At 46.5% G+C, this 14,253-nt stretch overlaps 1 protein-coding gene across 1 annotated transcript in view; it reads right to left on the reverse strand.

The window, feature by feature from the left end:
* Positions 1-2,623: 2,623 nt before the first annotated feature.
* The window catches only part of CFAP52 (cilia and flagella associated protein 52), a 37,547-nt gene continuing 25,917 nt past the window's right edge, over positions 2,624-14,253 (reverse strand). The window contains exons 10-14 of the mRNA XM_036452199.2: positions 12,961-13,106; positions 9,507-9,658; positions 6,956-7,058; positions 3,795-3,906; positions 2,624-2,848 (exon numbers count right to left, since the gene is read on the reverse strand). Of these exons, the coding sequence (XP_036308092.1) occupies positions 2,673-2,848; positions 3,795-3,906; positions 6,956-7,058; positions 9,507-9,658; positions 12,961-13,106 (689 nt within the window). The 3' untranslated portion in view covers positions 2,624-2,672. The remainder of the gene's footprint in view (positions 2,849-3,794; positions 3,907-6,955; positions 7,059-9,506; positions 9,659-12,960; positions 13,107-14,253) is intronic.

Here is a 14,253-nt window from a genome sequence, read left to right on the forward strand (position 1 = left end):
ATAAACCTCCAGGCCTGAGCTCAACCTCTGCTCCGCCCCTCCCGGCCGTCCAGCCGCGGAAGGGGAGGAATGGTACGTTTGAAAGAGCCTGGAAAACGGCAAAGCCCTGGCTAGTGCTAAGTGTCTGGACATTGGGTCCAGGGGAGCACGTTGAAAAGGGAAAAGAGCCTAAACCGGTTTTGCTCAGTGGATACAGCGTCGACCTGAGGACTGAAGGGTCCCGGGTTCGATTCCAGTCAAGGGCATGTGACTTGGTTGCGGGCGCATCCCCGGTGGGGGGTGTGCAGGAGGCAGCTGGTCGATGTTTCTCTCTCATTGATATTTCTGGCTCTCTATACCTCTTCTTTCCTCTCTGTGGAAAAAAAATTATATATATATATATATATATATATATATATATATATATATATATATATATATATATATATATATATATAATTTTTTAAGGTGGGGGGGAGACTCTCCAAAGGGTAGACTCTGGCGCGGTGGGAGGCGCTCAGCGGGGAGCGCTTTTGTGCACCGCCGGTTCCTCCGCGGGCTCCGGTGTGCGCGTTCACGCGGCGCCACTCCTTCCAGTCTGTAAGCTGGGACGGTTGGGGATTGCAGAGCCTTTCCCCGGCCCGCCACCCTAGGACAGGAACTGGGAGTCGCGTGTAATAATAACCCAGCTGGTTACGCTTTGCTTTTTTTAAAACTACAGACTAGGCTAGAATCATTTCCCCAAAACTTAGGAGACTTTGTCATTTGTTTTAACTGGTGGAGAAATGGACTCAGAGAGGTTAATAATAATACAATAGGCCGAGGTCACAAAACCCATGGGTAGGACAAATGGCACTCCGCCTGGGCCTGCGGACTGCCAGCCCCACAGGCGGACTCTTTCCAGCCTCCCCGAGGTGCAGTGTTTGCTTATCAGGAAGTTTTCTGGGTCTCAGACATTCCACCTACCAGCTCACCTGCTCATTCCTGGACGCATAATCCTTGCTGAATTGTGGCCCAATCAGAATTCAACGGGCCTGGCCCAGCCCTTGATTGCCTGGGTAACTGCGGGACTCCACTCACTTTATCCTGTAACTGTCAGGTTTATAATTAATCAGGCAAAATGAATTTCTCGTGGATCTAGCTTAAAAAGAGATTAGTCGTATGCATTATTGCATCAACGCCCTGAAGTGTTTTTATTTGATAAGTGATAATCATTTATTAAATATCCTCCTTGATAAATGGCAGCAGAAAATCACTAAATGCAAAAAAAAAAAAAAAAAAAAAAAAAAAAAAAAAAAAAAAAAAAAAAAAAAAAAAAAAAAGGAGCATTAGTTAAGGGTAAGGAATAAGGAATATACTATAAGGAATATACTAAGAACAAAAGACTGTACTGTGCATTGGGGCCTCTGTGTTTCCGGAAAATGTTTACCCTCGCTGGGAAAGAATATCCGGTTGGATGATCAATACACAAGATCCAGCCCCTCGCCCTTCTGATGGTCAGCTCAGAGAAAGATTTTATGGCCAACTCCAGAAAAGCACCTATGAAATGTCATCCTTGGTAATCACCCCAAGATCCTCAACAACACATTTTCTTGGAGAAAGCCCTGTAATTCACATTTACCTCTCTCCATGTCAGGAATTCTGCTTTCATACACTATTTCACTTAATTCTCACAGTAACCTTTGGAGCAAGATTTTATTCTTGCATTGCAAAAGAGAAAACAGTGGCTCAGAAAATAAAAACTAAAAAAAAAACACACACAAAAAAAAACACCACAACCAACAAAAAACTACCCAAGATCCAAATTCAAACATAAGCCGGGACCGGTTTGGCTCAATGGATAGAGCGCCGGCTTGGGGACTGAAGGGTCCCGGGTTCAATTCTGGTCAAGGGCATATACCTTGGTTATGGGCAGATCCCCAGTAGGAGGTGTGCAAGAGGCAGCTGATCGATGACTCTCTCTCATCAATGTTTCTAACTCTCTATCTCTCTCCCTTCCTTTCTGTACAAAATCAATAAAATATATTTTAAAAAAAACAAAAAAACAAATTCAAACACAAGTCTTGCCTGTGCAGTTTGACCAATGAAATGCTGATTAAGAAGGGGAGCCCGTCTCCTTATTTTTAGAGGACACCAGCAAAGCCATTTGTGGCCGAAACCAGTTTGGCTCAGTAGATAGAGCATCAGCCTTCGGACTGAAGGGTCCCGGGTTCGATTCCGGTCAAAAGCATGTACCTTGGTTGCGGGTGCATCCCCAGTAGGGGACATGCAAGAGGCAGCTGATCGATGACTTTCTCTCATCGATGTTTCTAGCTCTCTATCTCTCTCCCTTCCTCTCTGTAAAAAATCAATTATATATATATTGCCATTTGTGGATGTAGCAGAGGATGGGCTGTGGGCTTTGCAGAGTCCTAAAAAAGAGATTATAACAGGAAACCAACCACTGGAAGTTTACTCACAATACAAATCTTTAATTACAGCTTGGACAAATGATCCTCGGACACATTTCCATTTTAATATACAGTTTAAGGATGTCACATACATTCCATAAAGGAAAGGAGAAACTTAAAGAGGAAATATTTGGAAACTTACAGGAAACACAAACACACAGATGTGAGACATCAAAACCAGGGAGTTGTCTCAGCGCGGTGGTCACCGGAACTGGCCCCCATGCCGAGTCAGACCTCCCAGCTTCAGGTGGTGAATGGGCACTTCCACCTGATGATGGCTCCGTCGGCACTGACGCTCACGATGTACTGATTCCCTGGGCTTATCCGCAGGCGCGTGATGTTGCCACTGTGTCCAACCCCAACGTGAGTCACTTCACCCTCATTATAATCCCAGACTTTGACCATCTGGTCATTTCCACCTAAAAAAAGACATGTATGTGGCATGGCTATCCTAGAATACAGAGAAGCAGCCCTCATCTCAGAGAACTAGACCATCTTCATCACATTCCCCCTGCGTCAACTTCCAGAAAGAAAACTGTCTTTATAGTAATTCTTCCTGGTTATAGAAGTCTCAGTCTGTTATAGTTAATTTGGGGGTGGAGGGTGGGAAAAATGCAAAGCGGTGACATCACCCTTGGTCCCACCACCCAAAAATAACCACTAATAGCACCTTGGTTTCCTGCCTGCCCATCTTCTCTCCGTAGCCTGCAGGTACACATTTACATCTATGTATGTGGCAGGGGCCACACCGTATCTGGTTTTATATATTGTTTTCCGTAAATGTGTTGATGAAACTTTAATTCACTTGGGACTTTTAATGTCCTGAAGAATCAATGAGCCTGGCAGGAGAGGATACGGATGTTGTTCCAATGGGCGTGTTGTGTGGTAAGTGCCCCCTGGAAATACTGGTTTAAAAGCCTGGTATTGAAGACTTCAGCAGGAAAGAACAGAACAAGGCACAGTGGACAGCCTGGGCCATTTAAAGTCCCATTCCCATCATGAAGGCCCACCACACATGCACACACACACACACGCACACGGACACACACAGGCCAGCCACGCAAGGCTTTGCTGCATTTCTTTGTGCCCCTAAGGCTCCTGGGCAAATGCACACGGACACACACAGGCCAGCCACGCAAGGCTTTGCTGCATTTCTTTGTGCCCCTAAGGCTCCTGGGCAAACGTTTCCTCGCACTAAAATGAAACTTTTTTGCATTTTTGTTTTTCCAACCACGCTGGCTGCAGGGCTCAGGCCTGAGTCAAACCATGTTGCCCTTTCGACCCTTTTGCGGTCCCTTCCAGGGAGCTCCATGTTCCCGCCCCAGTCAGTCAGGCTTGGTGTTCTTGTCTGACCCCGGGACTGACCTGTGACAAAGTGCACTCCTTCCAGGGAGATATCCATTCCGTTGATGGACCCAGACAAGGAGCCTTCTATCTCTCTGATGACGGACCCGTCATACACCTCCCAGTAGCCGATCTGGAATTCAGAGAGAGAAGCCTTAGGTGGAATTCGGCTCAGGGGAATCATCCACATCCACTCGCAGGCTAACCAACGGTGGCTCTGCTTTCTGTGGAAGGCTCTGCTGTATATAGAAGGATGCCATGCCGGCTGAGATTATAAATAGGCTGAAGGCGGGGGGGGGGCCGGTGTGTGTGCAGAAATCACGTTCATATTTTTAGAATCGGTTTTTAAATTTGCATCCTATTTAGAGAGATATCAATAGGCTGAAAGCCCAGATGGTGACAGAAATGCTTTTGATCAGACAGAGCAGACTGAGTCTGAACTGAGCTGCAAAGGAAAAGGCAAAGGCCACAGCCTGCACTTCTCCGCTCCTGCTGTGAGCGCCCAGCCTGGGGGAAGGGAAGCGTTTCCTTCCTTCCTCTGGGATGAGGAGCCCAGCCTTCCGGAAAAGTCCTGGAGAAGGCCAGGCCTTAACCCGCCCTGAGTCCCAACTTTCTGCTCTGCCTCCAAGCAATTAAGCTTTCCACAGGGCGGGGGTTTTAAAGACAAACTGTTGCTATAGCCCTGCCTCCTGGGGAGGGAAATGAGGATAGGGGTCGAAGGGGAGGGGTTATGGGGGAGAGGGGGGAGAGAGAAACAGGAGCTCAAGGAGAGAAATTGTCCTCTAAATCAGTGGTTGGCAAACTGCGGCTCACGAGCCACATGCGGCTCTTTGGCCCCTTGAGTTTTTAGCAAAGGCCCTAATTAAGGAGTACCCTAATTAAGTTAATAACAATGTACCTACCTATATAGTTTAAGTTTACAAAATCTGGCTCTCAAAAGACATTTCAGTCGTTGTACTGTTGATATTTGGCTCTGTTGACTAATGAGTTTGCCCACCGCTGCTCTAAATGGACGGATGTTACACTTTTTGGACTTTGAAACATAAATGTACAGCCTATTTGAAACTCAAATTTTTTTCTAAAGAAAGAGCCCTTGGCTAGGAATCAGGAGTGTGAACTTGGGCATGCATTTCACTCCTCTCTCTCTCTCTCAGTTTTGCTGTGTTCCAGTCATTGTGCCGGGAATCTATAATCTTCTGAGTCTAGCTAGAAACTGTGTAGGAGAGATATATATGGCAGTATAATTTCATCTGATGTCTGATCGCTTTAAATAAAGTTCTCCTTTCACAGGCAAAGCATACAGAGCTAGAAAAGCAGGCCAAGAATCCTTGGCCTCAGGAAGCACACCCATACGGGTCCTTTGTTCTTGGTTACCAGTGTTCTTGGCCAGAGAAGTCCTAGTGGGCCTCTCCTGGGAGTTCCAGCAGGCCTCGGGCTTTCCTGGACACCCCCCACCTGGGACGGTCTTCCCCGAGACCTGAGCATGGCTGGGTCCTTTAGTCACTCGGGCCTCGGCTCAGATGTCACCCCCTGAAGGAGCCCTTCACCGACCCTCTAGCTAAAGCAGCTTTCTCCCTCCCAGCCACTGTCATAGAACCCGTTCTATTTTCTTTCCCTATAACTTGTTCTGTTTCCTTTTTAGGGCTTTCACCATCTCACGTCATCCTGCTCCCTATTATTACTCATGGCTTATTCATATGTTTGTTTACATGTGTACCATCCAATTCCATCCCCTCCTGCCCCAAATAAACATATAAAGTAAGTAAGTGGCATGACAGCAGGAACACTGTCATGTCCCTGGCACTTAGAATAGTTTTACAGATTTGTGATTTAAACATTCTGGTAAAAAAAAAAAAAAAAAAAAAAAATTCTAGTAAGAGGGAAATAGACTGTTCATACACTAAGACCTAAAATATAGTAGTAAATACCACACTCATTTAGAAAGTTAAGGAACCATCTATCAAAGCATTGATAGTGACATTGTGGTACGCTCCCTACTCTCCACCCACATAGGCCGTAAGTCAAACAGGATGTGAGAGGATGGCAGGTATAAGCCAGTTTGAGACACAAAGAACTAGCAAATCCTGGATAGACCAGGCAGCACTTCTGGGGTTTTTATGAAAAAGTACCTTTGGGCGCTAGTTCCCAGTCACCTGGGAAACTTACACAGGTGAGAGCCCCACTCCTAGAGTCCAATTTGGGCGGTGTGGGATGGGAGAGGCCCCTGTAGTATTGTTACTCCTATAATCTTGTCATACGTTGAACTCACCGACTTTCTCTGGGGCTAGGAAAAGATAAACACGCAACCCCCCTCTTCATTGATCTCAGAGTCTGAATGAGAAGAATCCAAATCCATTCAATGGATGTACAGATGTGATAGGATCTGTTCTGGCCAGCAGGGCGGATGGCACTCCAGCATCCTCGCCCCTCCAGGTGCCTCTCTGTCAAGCCTCTTACTTCTCCAAGGAGAAATGTCCCCCAAAAAGGACCGATCTTCACCGGAAGACATGCGCTCCCCAACTTAAAAGATGTGTGATGTATTGACGAGGCAGAGTGATGAGAGGGGATGAGGACACCTCTAGTGTCATTCCACCTGAACTCGGTCAAAGTGACACCTGTCTGGGCCTCAGAAACTTCCTAATAATAAAAACCAATTTGTGTGGAGTATCCCCCCTGGCGCAGGCACCCTGCTGTTAGCATTATATGCGAGCGTGACTTTATTTATTTATTTTAATATATTTTATTGATTTTTTATAGAGAAGAAAGAAGAAGAGAGAGGGATAGAGAGAAACATCGATGAGAGAGAATCATTGACCAGCTGCCCCCTGCACACCCCCCACCGGAGATGTGCCCGCAACCAAGGCATACGCCCTTGACCGGAATCGAACCCGGGACCTTTCAGTCCGCAGGCCAACGATCTATCCACTGAGCCAAACCAGTGCCGGCCAAGCGTGACTTTAATCGTCACAGAAGCTCAACGAGGTTGGTGGCACCCTCATTTCCATTTTACAGAAGAGGAAGTGATGGTACCAAAAGATGACACAGCACTTCCCAAGGGACACGCTGATCAACAGCAAAGGCCATCCCTTTGCACTGGCGTGTCCGGAGCCTGCACCCTCGGCCGCAGCCCTGTGCTCTTCTCTTGTGCCCGGAAGATCTCAACTCCTGCCACGAGCGCTTACCTTCCTGTCAGTCCCACTGGTGATGATCTGGAACTCTTCAGGGTGGTAACAAACGCACTTGAATAATGTATTGGCCAGGATCATCTGAATCCTCCGAAGACGTCTGAAACATAGATTCAAAAGCGGTAAACCTCGACTTTCTCTCCCCTGGAAAACACGTATTTACCGTTCAAACTGGATTTAGTGCAAGCTTCGATTTAGGGTTGGTTCCTTCATTCTAAACAGATGTCCTGTGACTCTGCCCACTCCACTTCCACATCCCTCCACTGCACAGAGGGGGCAGTCGGGAGATGGGGGGGAAGGAGAAAGGGGTGGAGAGGGTTTCCTAAAGACAAAGCCCAGGGCATCATGGGATGCCTCGGGTTCTAGTGAGAAGGAAGTAGGAGGCTGAATGGGAGTGCACTTGCTGTCTTCCACACCATGCCCTTGAGTCCTGAGGCCCCGTTCCCCAGTGAGGGGCTCCATGAGCTGAGTGCTAAGGGCGGGGGAGGGCTATGGAAACGGGAGATTGTTGGGCCTTGCCTGTGGGATTTGGATTCAGTGGGCTGGGATAAAGCCCACAGACCTGCATTTTTAATCAGCATCCCGATTGACTCTATAGTAGTTTGAGAACCACTGCTTCAGGTACTGTAGCAAAAATATGTAAATTAACTTCACCTTCCACCGGGGAGGTGGCTGGGTGGCCCGTCTCACTGGTCAGGCTCCACTGGGTCAAACAATGTCCCTTCTGCACAGTTTCTTCTCATTATGGGAGTTTCCAAGCATGGGACCTGAACTGAGCATTTCCAAAGATTTGGGCACAAATTAACGAAATATTTCTGCTACAGAGCAAGGAGGCTTAAAGCTTTGAAGTGGTCACACACCATCCATGGAAAGAAGCGTAGACATGGCCTCCTAGTTATATAGTATTTTCCCGTGGGAAGTGCAGGTGAAGGCAACACCTCTCTCAAGTGTGGTCCTGGGTCAGCACCAGGGGCCTCGTTTGGGAGCTTTTACAAATGTGAGATCTCAGATGATACTCTAGTGCAGTGGTCAGCAAACTCATTAGTTAACAGAGCCAAATATCTACAGTACAAGGGTTGAAATTTCTTTTAAGAGCCACATTTTTTAAACTTAAACTTCTTCTAATGCCACTTTTTCAAAATACCAGGCAGTGGTATTTTGTGGAAGAGTCACACCCAAGGGGCCAAAGAGCTGCATGTGGCTCACGAGCTGCAGTTTGCCGACCACGGCTCTAGTGAAACAAAACATTTTAACAAGATCCCCAGGTGATATGTATGCACATCAAAGTGAGAGATACACAGAACCCAAAGATAGAGGTGTGCTTTGGTTTTTGTTTTATAATCTATACTAATAAAAGGATAATATGCTAATTAGACCAGGAGACCATCCAGACATCCTTCTGGACAAATCCATTGTGGCGGGGCTGAGGCAGAGGCGATCAGGCCAAGAGCCGAGGGCAGTTGGGGGTGATCAGGCTGGCAGGGGTGGGGGGTGGGAGGGGAAGTTGGAGGCAAGAAGGCCAGCAGGAGGGGCCAGTTGGGGTGAGCAGGCTGCTTAGGGGCAAGAAGGCCAGCGGGAAGGGACAGTTGGGGGCAAGCAGGCTGGCAGGTAGAGAGGTTAGGAGCAATCAGGCAGGCAGGTAGGTGAGCAGTTACAGCCAGCATTCCCAGATTGGGAGAGGGATCCCAGATTGGAGAGGGTGCAGGCCTGGCTGAGGCGACACTCCCCCCACCCCACCCTCCCACCCCCCCATGCACAAATTTTATGCACCGGCCACTAGTGTATTAAATAAAAAGTGTCCTGCCTTTGCCTTTAGTTCCCACTCTCTTCTCTCCAATCAAGAAAATGTTATATTATTTTGCTCTATGTATGTGTCTATCTCTCTATCTTTTCCCCTATACTTCAGTATCTCATGCAGTTATACACAAAGGTGAGGCAGCCTTTTAGTGGTAGAGGAGTGCTTGGCAGGAGGAGGTGGTGGTGGAACAGGGTCTAATTCTCAAAATGAACACGGAAAAAATGCTTATAGTCCAAACATTTCCCTGAAAATGCCTTGAATTACTCCAACACTAAAGTTTACATGCTTTGGTCTTGTATAGGGAGACCCTGAGAATGAGGCCAACTGAGGGGAGGGTAATTGGCCACTCCCCTGATCCCACCCGAAGGCAGGTTCACTTTGGGCTTGACTAGCCTGCGTGGAATGACCAGAGGAACTGCCTGCATTGCCTAAGTGACTTCCCTTCTCCCTTTGGGGGAACCCTTCAGAGTCGAGTGAGTGTGAGTTAAGTCACACTTCACTGTGTATATCCAGAAAGTGACTTCCCTTCCTGCCCAGAAACCTAACACCCAGCTCCTCCTGAAAACGATTCCATTTCTACTGGCATCCGTGACCAGCCATAGTGATAAACGGCTTCTGATGAACATCGCTCTACTGCTGCCTTAAGTGAGATGTCTATGCTTCCTTTGAATCTTCTTTCAAGCTCAACAAAATAATGGCATTTGTTGGGTGTGTCAGTACTGCTCAGTCCTCCCCATCACAGGTACCTACACAAGGTCCCAAATGATGCAAGTGCCATCCGTGCCGGCTGAGACGCACTCCTCGTCATTCCTCTTCACCCGAATGCAGGACACGGAGGACTTATGCTCCTTCAGGACCTCCTCCAGCTTCTGGGTCTGGCAGCCTATCTGCCACACCCTCACCTGGAAGCCACAAAGCACAGGCTCTCAATGCACACCTGGGCTTTCGAAGGGATAAAACAAATTCCAAGAACTTGCCCATCTCTGTTCTGCTCGTCTTCTCCCCTTGGTTGAGTGGGGTGGGAGTTCGGAGTTGTAGGCCGAATTATTCTTCCATGGAGCCAAGAAAATGCTCCAAGTGAGCTTGCACCTACTTCTACTTTCAGGGCTGAGAAATGTATTCAATTCCTGCTACTAAAAACAACAATGCAAGGGCTGCTACTCACCCAAGGAAAAGACCATAGCTACTCAGTTCTTCTGCGCATTGCTCTCAAATGTCTGGTGCCGGGGAATCTCAAGGGTACTCAGAGCCATATTTAAATTTTCACATCAGCTGCTCAATTTTAATCATTTAAAAATCCATGGGTATTCACTCCACCAAGGCCAATACCCACTTTAAAAATTTTTTTTATTTTAGAGAGAAAGGAAGGAAGAAGGAGAGAGAGAGAGAGAAGGAGAGAGAGAGAGAGAGAGAGAGAGAGAGAGGGAGAGAGAGAGAGAGAGAGAGAAATATTGATGGGAGAGAGAAACATTGATTGGCTGCTTCCTGAATGCCCCCTATTGGGGGAGGAGGGGTTGTCGAGACTGCAGCCCAGTCATGTGCCCTGACTAGGAATCAAACCAGTGACCTCTTGGTGCCTTGGTCCATGGGTCTATGCCCAACTAGTGACCCACACTGTCCAGGCCCCACTTTTTGTTTTAAAAAAATACTTTATTAATATCTCTTTGCTATCCTGAAGTGAAATTCATAGATAATACAACTACCTACATACAAATTTTCAAAATAGTTCGTATAAAGTACTAACTGTAATAGAAAAGGAAAGTAATTTAGTTATTATTGTATGTCCAATAATGGATAAGTGCTCTGTTACAACTGTACCTGAAAACATAATAATATAGTCAGATGTTTATACCTTCTTATAAGAAAAATGAGAAGAACAGAAACCATTTCATGTAATATAAGAATGAAAGAACAATAGTCTAGGTCAGTGGTCAACAAACTGTGGTTCTCGAGCCACATGCGGCTCTTTGGCTCCTTGAGTGTGGCTCTTCTACAAAATATCACGTGTGGGCGCACAAGTACAGTGTGATTGAAACTTTGTGGCCCAGAAGTTGGTTTTCAGCTCTCAAAAGAAATTTCAATCGTTGTACTGTTGATATTTGGCTCTGTTGACTAATGAGTTTGCAGACCACTGGTCTAGGTGAACATGACTAAAAGCTGGTGTTAGGATAAGTAAGTTATGTGTACCTGATGAGAAGAAATTAACCTAAAGAAAAACATTCTAACTGACTTTCTCAGTAAAGAAAATTAGGAAGCATGAGGTATCCCAAATGAGCAGTATGTTTTTTTTACGGCGTCCAAGTAATATCCTGAGGTTAAGATGTGGGATGGGATAACAACTTTTGCCAAAGGGAAAAAAAAAAATCTCCAATCTTGAAATCCCACTACAGGCAGAGGCATACATGTGGCCTCTTTCTATGTTGTGAGTCCTGACCAAACAGCACCAGGACCAGAACTTTGGAGGTACCGGGCATCAGCCCTTGAGTTGTGGGATTGCAGGGGTGGTTTGGGTATGCTTGTGAGGAGGGGATAAAGTGGTGGGATTGGGGTCTTCACAACTCAGACAATGGCCATTAACCAGGGAAAATGGAAGTGCTGAATATGTCAGCAACTGCTGCATTCATACCAGTGCACAACTGCTGGCCAGCAGCCCTGGTCTGCGGTACTTCCCAAGACCTCAAAGACTGTTTTTTGGAAGGGAAGTTCTGAAATAGCCATGGGGAATGGCGGGAAAAGTGGACATTGCCAGAAGATTGCTGAGCAGGGCAATGACTGGGGTGTGTCATTTCCTCCCGCAGCTCTCAGCTCAGGTTCAGGCACTTTGAATGCAGATGGTCTCACCCAAGCCAAGTGTGGGCATTAGCCGGGTAGATGCCGCAAATGGCTGAGGAAGTAAGCAAGGAAGCTGAGGGTGTCAGCAACAGCGTGCGAAGGGAGTCTGGTGACAGGCAGAGCCCAGAGACTGTCTCAGGCTGGGTGTGTCCCCAGGGCACCTGAAAAGTGGCTGGTGCAGGTGGACTTGGGCTCTGGATGAATATGCACACCAGAATTGGAAGACTTAGTACAAATAGAGTGTGAAGTAGCTCACCGATAGGAGCACTGTTATCTTCACATTACCACAGGAAATGAAGCACAGAGAGGTCAAAGAACACACCCCAGTTCTCACCACTGGGACGGGGTGGACATGAAATCTGAGCACAGGCAGCATGACACCAGCACCTAAGCGCTCAGCCACTCATTTGTTTGGCCTGAACCCTACTAAAAGCTACATCATCATGCAGTGTCTTTCTTCTCCCCGATGTCATTCCTCGGATAGCATGGAGAAAAAGAAGGCAAAGAAAATGTCCCATGTCAAGAAAGAAAAGGCTGTGGGATAGGAAAACAGCTGGGGAGTAAGGGATGGAGACACTGAGATGAATGTCTGAGTGAGAGATGCCATAGGCTCATCAAAATGATGGAAGGAAGAGGTCAAGTGTAATCATTTCAAAACAATGGTCAAAACATCTGGGAAGTTTACAGAATTGATTCTAAAAAAAAAAAAAAAAAAAAAAAAAATAGCGTCTCCTTTAAAAGATAAGATAAAGCCCTGACTAGGTGACTGAGCTAGCTGGAGAGTCATCCTGTACGCCAAAAGTTTGCAGGTTCCATTCCCAGTCAGGGCACATACCTAGGTTGCTGTTCCTTTCACGGTTGGGGTGCAAACGGAAGGCAACCGATGGATGTTTTTCTCTAACATCAATATTTCTCTCTCTCCTGCTCCCTTCCCCCCTCTCTCTCTCTCTCTCTTTCTCTCTCTCTCTCTCTCTCTCTCTCTCTCTCTCTCTCTCTCTCAAATCAGTGAACATACCTTCAGGTGAGGATAAAATAAAGATAAGTAAATACATACATAAAAGATAAGATAAAGACAATTTAGGTAACTATGGTCTTTGAAGGGAGGGAAACAAACATGTATTCCAAAGCTCAGGCAAAACACAACCTGGATTCATAGCTAAATTCCATGCAGAACACCATCTTAAATGTACTTTCTGAGAACACATGCATTCATATAAGGATTTATATTATTTGAATGTTAATTTATGGTGTAGTTTAGGGTTTCGTCAAAATTTTAATTTGGTCCTGCCTGACGCATTAGAGCAGGTTAAAAAAAAAATCAAATAATGAGGCAGTCACTCTAAATTGAAGGCTATTTTTAAAAAGACTCTACCTCCCCTTCCCCACCGCCACTGATGATCCTTTTACAGTCACTGGTGGTAGTGATGGCCGTCACGCCGATCCTGTGGGCATTGTTAATGGCATACATCAAGCGGCCAGTCTCCGGAGCGAAGGCTCGGATTTTACCGTCATCCCAGGCTGGCATGAAAGGAAGACAAAAAGCAGGCAAGATCAGCACATCATACTCTCTCTGCAGACTGTTGCTCTCCTAAATCATGAGGGAAACTCAGGACTGGGGAGCAGTGGTGGTGATGGAGGAAAGGCCAGACCCCACCAATTGTCAAGAATCCCATCACCTTTTCCCCTGACTCTCCAAACTGGCCACACCTGGTTGAGGGAAATGAGTGGCCTTAGTTGAATCTGCCTCCATTGACACCTCATTTCAATGGAGAGAAGTTGGAATGGGGAGGAAGGAGGGAGACCAGCTCCCACTCTCCCATGAGCTGCAAAACTTGTACATTCAACTAGCTGTTGGATATAGCACCGGGGTTGTATAATTTAGCATCCCCAAATAAATGTTGGCTTATCACTCCTCCCACATCTTTAAACCCTGATGCTCTTTCCTCCACTTACTCCATCTTCCCCAGTTCAATAAAACTTGCCATCCAAGAACTCAAGCCAAGAACTTCTGAGTTATTCATGATTCCTCACTATTCTGTCCACCCAACATCTAACTCATGGGCAAGTCCCATCAGCTCTACAGTTAAACACCCTGAACCTGAACACATCCACTGGTACCACCTATACCTAAGCCATCAGCGCCTCTCTCCTGGGTTATTATAACAGCTTCTTCCCTGGCCTTAAACTCTTGCTCTCCTACAATCAATTATCTGTGCAGGGGTCAAGGCGAACCTCTTCAAATCATGTTACCTCCTGGGATCAAGAACTTTTAAGACCTTCAACCTTCACTACTACCACTCTCCCTGAATGCTGACCCCAAAATTACCTACTAAGATCAAGACACTCTGGTCATATTTTTAGTCTTCAAGTACACCAAGCTATTTCCCACTTCAAGGTCTTTGTTCTTGCTGTCCCCTCTGACTGGAATGTTCTACCCCCACATCTTTAAATGGCTGGCTCCTTCCCATCATCATTAGTGTCACCTCTGGACCTTAACAATGTTAAATAGGATGTTCTCGGCAGATCCCATTTCATCAAAAACTTGAGGAAGAAAGGGGGAGAAAGGGGAAATCATGGGGCTATCTGGGAAAGAAACATTCCAGGCAGATTGGACAGCTAGATCAAAGATCCTATATGCAGTGTGTGTGAAGAACAGCAAAGAGAA

Source organism: Pipistrellus kuhlii, unplaced genomic scaffold (assembly GCF_014108245.1).
Source record: "Pipistrellus kuhlii isolate mPipKuh1 unplaced genomic scaffold, mPipKuh1.p scaffold_m20_p_23, whole genome shotgun sequence".
In the NCBI taxonomy this organism is placed as follows: Eukaryota; Metazoa; Chordata; class Mammalia; order Chiroptera; family Vespertilionidae; genus Pipistrellus; species Pipistrellus kuhlii.